The 7,967-nt window shown below is 35.8% G+C and overlaps 1 protein-coding gene and 1 long non-coding RNA gene across 5 annotated transcripts in view; one reads left to right on the plus strand and one right to left on the minus strand.

Annotated features, from left to right (window-relative positions):
* Positions 1–7,967, minus strand: part of LOC140601160 (uncharacterized) — an 86,913-nt gene that overhangs the window by 59,620 nt on the left and 19,326 nt on the right. The gene's annotated exons all lie outside the window — the stretch shown is intronic.
* The window catches only part of PTPN22 (protein tyrosine phosphatase non-receptor type 22), a 60,308-nt gene that overhangs the window by 34,961 nt on the left and 17,380 nt on the right, over positions 1–7,967 (plus strand). For all 4 annotated transcript variants that reach the window (XM_072769725.1, XM_072769726.1, XM_072769728.1 and 1 more), the window contains exons 12-14: positions 5,234–5,310; positions 5,450–6,267; positions 7,859–7,942. In XM_072769725.1, the coding sequence (XP_072625826.1) occupies positions 5,234–5,310; positions 5,450–6,267; positions 7,859–7,942 (979 nt within the window). The remainder of the gene's footprint in view (positions 1–5,233; positions 5,311–5,449; positions 6,268–7,858; positions 7,943–7,967) is intronic.

The raw sequence follows: 7,967 nt of genomic DNA on the forward strand, positions 1-7,967 counted from the left end.
TGCAAATATCTTTTTGTATCCTTGTTTTCAGTTATTTGGGGGTATATATGCAGAAGTGGAAATGCTAGATCATATAATTCTTTTTTTTTTTTAGTATTTATTTATTTAAGTAATTTCTACACTCAACATGGGGCTCAAACTCATGACCCTGAGATCAAGAGTTACATGCTTTTCTGACCAAGACAGCCAAGTACCCCTCACATGATAATTCTGTGTTTAATTTTTTGAGATACTGCCATACTGTTTTGTACAGCACTCGCACCATTTTACATTCCCACCAGCAATGTACAAGGGTTCCAATTTCTCCAGATCCTTAGCAATACTTGTTATTTTCTATTTTTGTTTGCTTTTGCATGGTAACCATCCTAATGATATAAAGTGGTGTCCCATTGCGGTTCTGGTTTGAATTTTCCTGTTTAGTGATGTTAAGAAATTTTCCTGTGCTCATTGGCCATTTATATATCATTGTCTGTATAAGTCCTTTGCCCATTTTGAATTGTTTTTTTTTTCTTATTGTTAAATCTTAGGAGTCCTCTGTATATTCTGGATATTAATCCCTTATCAGATATGTGACTTGCAAATATTGTCTTCCATCCTGTGGGTTGCCCTTTCACACTGTTGATTATGTACTTGATGCACAAAAATTTTAATTTTCATAAAGTTCAATTTGTTTATTTTGTTGTTGCTAGTGATTTTGTGTCATATCCAAGAAATCATTACCAAATCCAATGTCATGAAGCTTTCTGTGTTTTCTTCTAAGAGTTTTTATAGCTTTAGTTCTTATGTTCAAGTATTTGATCCATTCTAAGTTAATTTTTATATATATTGTAAGGTACAGGTCAAAATTCATTCTTTTGCATGTGGATGTCCAGATTTTCCAGAACTATTTGTTGAAAAGAATCTTTTCTCCATTGAATGATCTTGGTACCTTCACCAAAACTCCATTTCCCACTTATGTGAGTTTATTACCATGGTCTCTATTTTATTCCATTGGTCTTTATGGCTGTCCCAAGCCAGTTCAGCTGTTTTATTACTGTATCTTTGTAGAATATATTTTAAAAGTAAGCTCTATGCTCAACATGGGGCTTGAACTCATGACCTCAAGATCAAGAATCACATACTCTACCTGCTGAGCCAGCCAGGCACTCCTGTATAACAGGAGTGGAAGTATGAGTCCTCCAGGTTTGTTCTTCCTTTTCAAGATTGTTTTGGCTATTTGGAGTCTCTTGAGATTCCATATAGATTTTAGGATGAATATTTCTATTTCTACAAAAACATCATTGGGATTTTGGTAGGGATTGAACTGAATCTGTAGACCACTTTGGGTAACATTGTTATTGTATCAATATTTTGTCATCCACTCCATGAACGGAGGATGTCTTTCCATTTATTTGTCTTATTTAATTTCTGTTAGCAATGTTTTGTAGTTTTCAGTATATGAGTCTTTCATTTTACTGTTTGAATTTATTCCTAAGTATTTTGTGATGCTAATAAAATTGAGTTGTTTTCTTAATTTTCCTTTCAGGTTGTGTATTGCTAGTATATAGAAATGCAACTGGTTCTTGTGTGATGATTTTGTATTTTGCATTCTCACTGAATTCGTTTCTTAGTTGTGGCTTTTGTGTGTGCATATGTAGAATCTCTCAGCCTATGAGATCACGTCATCTGCAAATGAAAATAACATTACTTCCTCTTTTCCAATTTTGATGCCTTTTGTTTTTTCTTGCCAAATTTCTCTGGCAATAAATTTTAAGTACTAAGTTGAATAGAAGTGGTAAAAATTGGCATCCTTGTTCTATTCCTCATCTTCGGGGAAAAGCTTTCAGACTTTCACCATTGAATATAATGTTGGCTGTGGGTTTTGCATATGTGGTTTTTATTACATTAAGGAAATTATATTCCCAGATTTTTGAGTGTTTTTATCATAAATTTTGTCAAATGTTTTTTCTTCTGCATGAGCTGACATGATCATGTAGGGGTTTTCTCCTTTATTTTATTAATGGGGGTATATTATATTGATTGATTTTTGTATGTTGAACAATCTTTGCATTCTGGGAATAAATCCCACTTGGTCATGGTTCGTAATCCTTTTAATATGATGCTGGATTCAGTTTGCTAGTATTTAGTTGAGGACTTTGCATCAATAATCATAAATTATATTGATCTATATTTTTCTTTTTCTTATAGTATCTTTGTCTGGTCTTACTATCAGGGAAATGCTGGCGTCATAGTATGACTTCTCAAGTATTCTCTCCTATTCAGTTTTTTGGAAGAGTCTGTGAAAGATTGGCATTAAATGTTTGGTGGAGTTCACTAATGAAGCCATCTGGTACTGAGCTTTTCTTTGTTGGAAGGTCTTTTGATTACTGATTCAGTCTACTTACTAGTTGTACATTTATTCAGTTTTTCTATTTCTTCCTGAGTCAGGTTTGGTTGGTCATGGGTTTCTAGGAATTTGTCCATTTTATCTAGGTTATACAATTCGTTGGTGTACAATTGTTCACATAATTGTTTTGTAATACTTTTTATTTCTGTAAAACTGGTGATAATATACCCATTTTTATTTCTGTAATTTGAGATTTTGGTAATTTGAGTCTTCTCTCTTTTTTCCTTAGTCAATCTAACTAAGGTTTGTTTTGTTGATCTCTACAAAGGTTTAACTTTTGGTTTTGTAGATTTTCTCCACTATTTTCTTAATACCTATTTATCTTTGCTCTAATAGTTAATATTTCCTTTCTTCTGCTAGCTTTAGGTTTAGTTTGATTTTTTCCAGTTACTTAGGTATAAAGCTAAGTCATTGATTTGAGTTCTTCTTTTCTTTTTCTTTTTAGATATTATTTACTTATTCATGAGAGACACAGAGAGAAAGAGAGAGGCAGAGACACAGGCAGAGAAGCAAGTTCCATGTAGGAAACCTGACGTGGGACTCGATCCTGGGTCTCCAGGATCACACCCTGGGCTGAAGTCCGCCCTCAACCGCTGAGCCACCCGGGCTGCCCCCCCCCCTTTTTTTTTTCTTTTTATTTATTTATGATGGGGGAGGGGGCAGAGACACAGGCAGAGGGAGAAGCAGGCTCCATGCACCGGGAGCCCGACGTGGGATTCGATCCTGGGTCTCCAGGATCGCGCCCTGGGCCAAAGGCAGGCGCCAAACCGCTGCGCCACCCAGGGATCCCCCCTTTTTTTTTCTTTTTAAGAGTAGGTGTCTAGCGACGCCTGGGTGGCTCAGTGGTTGAGCATGCCTTCAGCTCAGGTCATGATCCTGGAGTCCCCGGATCAAGTCTCACGGAGGGCTCCCTGCATGGAGCCTGCTTCTCCCTCTGCCTGTGTCTCTGCCTCTCTCTTTCTGTGTGTCTCTCATGAATAAAATCTTTAACAACAACAAAAAAGAGTAGGTGTCTATAGCTATAGATTCCCTCTGAATATCACTTTCATTGTATCTCATTTTTGTATACTATGTTTTCATTCATTTTTGAATATTTCTAATTTCTGTTGTGATTTCTTCTTTGACCCATGAATTTTCTAGTTTTATTAATTTTTAGCCTCAATCCATTGGAAAAAATACTCGTATCACTTTGATCTTTTAAAATGTATTAAGACTTGTTTTGTGGCCTATTATATGGTCTATCCTGGATAATAGTCTATGTAAGTTTGAGAAGAATGTATACATTATAACATGGAGTGTTATGCATTGTTAGGTTAAATCGATTCATGGTGTTATTCATGTCTGGTTCTCTGTTTCCTTATTGATCTACTATCTGACCTATCCATTATTGAAAATGGGGTACTAATGTATCTTATCAGTTTACCAGACCCACTGTAACAAATATCACAAACTAAGGAGGGTTTAAAACAAATTTTCTTTTCTCATAGTTTTAGAGGTAGGAGAAAGTCCAAACTCAAGGTGTCACCAAGGCCATGCTTTTTCTCACAGTTCTAGAGACAGAGTCTTCCTTGTTTCTTCTTAGTTTCTGGTATTTGTCAACAATCTTTGGCATTCATTGACTTACAGATGCATTGTTCCAGTCTCTGTCTCCATCATCACAAGGCATTCCCCTTGAATGTCTCTGAGTCCCTGCTTATATTTTTATAAGAACACAAGTCATTGTGATAGGTCCACCCGGATCCAGCATAACCTTATCTGGACTAATAACATCTGCAAAGACTCTATTTCCATATAAGGTCATATTCATAGATATCAGGGGTTAGATTTCAACAAATCTTTTTGAGAGTCTTCATTAAATCCACAACAGGTGGAATCTTACAATTGCTGATGACATTTATAAAATATATTTAAACATTTCTAAAATCAGGATGCATTTTACAAATTGGAGGTATCAAAAAAAAACAAATTGGAGGTATCTAAGATTCTGTGTAGCATATTTCATAATGTGAGCATTGCTCTGAAGAAAAAAAGAGTGGCTGACAAGTGTGTGGGAGTATAATGTTTAGGTTGAGTGGTCAGAGAAGGTTTTTTTTTTTTTTCTAATGCAGGTGACATTTAAGTAAAGAATAATTACTTAGAAAGAGCCAGTTATGCAAAATCTGGAGCAAGAGTATTTCATTTTTTAAAAAGATTTTATTTATTCATGAGAGACATACAGAGAGAGAGGCAGAGACACAGGCAGAGAGAGAAGCAGGCTCCATGCAGGGAGCCCGATGTGGGACTGGATCCTAGGTCTCCAGGATCATGCCGTGGGCTGAAGGCAGCGCTAAACCGCTGGGCCGCCTGGGCTGCCCGCAAGAGTATTTCAATCAGAGGGAGTAGTAAGTGTAAAAGCCTAGAATTGGAAATAAATTTGGTATGCTTAAGGAATGGGAAGAAAACTAGTCTAGCTAGAGCATGTTAAGGAAAGAAGAGGTAGAACAAGAAAAGTATGAGGAACTTACTAACATTAATAACATAATAAGAACTTACTAACATTGAGAGTTTAGACTATGTCATTTCTGAAGGTAGATTGTGCATGAGAGTAAAGTTACCCCCAAAGACATTTGATACTATAAGCAAATACTTTCTAGTTTCTATACCACTACTAATCCTTTATTTGGATCTCTTTGATCTGGATATGGAAACAGATTCTTGTTGGACTCAATATTTTGGAAACTCACCTCTTTTGTGAATTATCTAGAATCTTTATGTTTTTTGAAAAATAACTTCTCAACTTTGTGAGTGTTAAAATACTCATTGCCATTTCTTCACTAAAAACTAAAGTCTTCTTTATTTCTCTTGAAGATGCAAGCAAAGTATTCAGTTCTTGAGCAAAATCCCACTGTAGAAACAGAGTCTTATTCTCCTAATTTACCGGAAAGGTGAGTACAATTTTACACACCTCAGTGTTGTCTAATTGTGTCGGGGTGGAGGGCAAATGTCATGCTGATCACCCATTGTGATGGCTAGGAAGAGGCCTCTTTGGGGTGTGATGTCATTATTACTGTCTTTTTGTTTTAGTGACATAAAAGAAGCAAAAATGATGAACCAACAGAGCAAACAAAGGCTAAGGGTAAAAAGCGCAGAAGCTTCTTCCTTTGAATTCAGGACTTCTGACATCAGTGAAAAGGAAGGGTTAGTTTTGCACCCTGCTGGACAGAGCAGTTCTTTTGACCTTTTGGAGCTAAATTGTAGTTGTAACAAAAATGCTGATAGAGCCACAGAGTGGGAGACAAAAGCATTTCCAATTGCTGGGGAGCCTCTTCAGAAGCATCAAAGTTTGGACTGGAGCTCCATTTTGTTTGGAGCATATCCAAATTCTAAACCTGCAGATGTAGCAGGAAGATATTTTAATTCAAAGAGGCCGATAATGAGGACCAAATCAATTCCCTTTGAACTGATACAACAGAGAGACACCAAGGAGCTGGATGTCAAGGAACATGCTTCTTGTTTGGAATCTCAACCACGCAACTTTTGTCTTGAGCAGCCTCAAAAAGCAATGCATGTTTCTTCAGCAGAACTGAATTACTCGCTGCCATCTGACTCTCAGCACCAAATGTGCAATACCTCTGATGCAAAGTGGCAGGACTCTAGTGCTGTTGATGTATATTCTTACATGTCTTCAGAAGATCCTTATTTTTTATCATTGTCACCAAGTAGTGCTGGTTCTAAGATGTCTCTTGATTTACCTGAGAAGCTAGATGGAAATGTTTTACCTTGTTCTTCATTGCCAACATCCTCCACAACCCTTTTTTCTTGTTACAATTCACATGATTCTTTAGCACTGAGTCCTCCAACTGATGATCCCCTACCAAGCCAAGAGACAGCAGTAGTAGTAGGTAAGTTATCTTTAGAAGTTTATGTGGAATTTTGGATTTCACTCTGTTTCTATAGATTTGGTTTCTCTCAGTCTCCTCCTTGTCTTTCTCTGCTTTTGTCTCCTTCTTCCTTTTCCTTCTCAAAGAAATAAATTCCAGAAATGTTTTACTGATGTGGTAAGTCAAGAAGTAGCAATAACAAACATGTAATAGTGGTGAAACAGGCAGCAATGGAGGCATTCAGATCTGGTGCAGGATCTATGCCAGCAAGGGTGCTTCTAAAAAAGGCAATCCCCATTCCTTGGAATGTATCAGAGGTCCACAGTTTACCCTTAATATCCAGAAGCAACTTCCAAAGGAACAGCAGAAAGGATCTGATCCACAGTACCACGTGATCACTGGGGACTTTTATCACACAACCATGTGGCTGCACTGAGTTGAACAGATCGCTAAGAATTGAATTTTCTTGCTGCAGCAGTTGGAACAGGAGGATCCCATCCTGTGTAATAACATAGTAGAAGAGAACATGTATTTGGTATCCTGTGTAGGACTTTAATCTTACATACACCATTACTTTCATACTCTTTCACTTTCAGAATTCTGGATTTTTGCATATTATGCATATTGTTTTTGTTTTATTGAGTGGTTTGAAAGTAGAAGTAAAAAAAAAAAAGTAGAAGTAAATATCCTGCTAGAGATGATCATAATAGCTTGATATGGAAGAAGGTGAAGAAAAGAGCAAGTTTAACTCTCCAGGTATATTATCAGAAATTTATTTATTTATTTATTTATTTATTTTTAGAAATTTATAAATAATATTTTACTTTAAGAGGAACTAAAGAAAGTTTTTTTTCTATAACATTATTTATTGTACAGCGTTTCTTAATAAGATAGACATGTGGATGTATAGTTTGTTACAAAAATATTTCATCGGATCTAGTTCCTTATTTATTTTATATACTTTGATCTTGTTTTATAATTTAAAGGATTTTTTTTTAATATATCCACAATACCTTAAACTTCTCTGAGCATAATCATTAAAATCAAATCCCATCTTTAAGGATTGTAGCATCTTGACATGTGTGCCACCTGGTGGCAGTTTCTTATAATAGCATTTGAATTTTTCTGTAAAAATTCTCAATTTTTCTGTAGAAAAACAGAAAACTTTGTTATGCCATTGTTTTGTAAAAACCTAGTCTTCACTGTAAAATGAAGAAGAGCTGCTAAAATCTTTATAATACCACCCACTCTGTAACTGAATCCTTGGCATATTTCAAAGTGCTTTATCATGCTTTATTGTTTTCTTCATAAAACAAAAGGGTTATATAGAAAACAATTCAAAACTTCCTGAATTAATATCATGTTTTCTATTATCTTAACTGTGACTCAGTAAAAAAACTTTTGGACTTTTAAAAGAAATACTAAACTTTGAAGCAGCAGAAAACCTCCTAGGTTTGCAACTTAAAATGGAAGAATTTATTTTGCTTTTCCCTTGAGTAAACACTTACCAACTTAAGTATTGTAATGATGCTTGATGGGCTTTGGAATATAAGAATTTCCTTTGGATTTTTCTAATTAAAAATTGTGGTTGTATTTCTGACACTTTGGATAGCAACCCCTCCTTCGATGGATGATGAAGTACCCCCTCCACTTCCTGAACGGACTCCTGAATCTTTTATTGTGCTGGAGGAAGCTGGTAAGTACAGTTCAGTAAGTGTAAA

Source organism: Canis lupus, chromosome 12 (assembly GCF_048164855.1).
Source record: "Canis lupus baileyi chromosome 12, mCanLup2.hap1, whole genome shotgun sequence".
NCBI classification, from domain to species: Eukaryota; Metazoa; Chordata; class Mammalia; order Carnivora; family Canidae; genus Canis; species Canis lupus.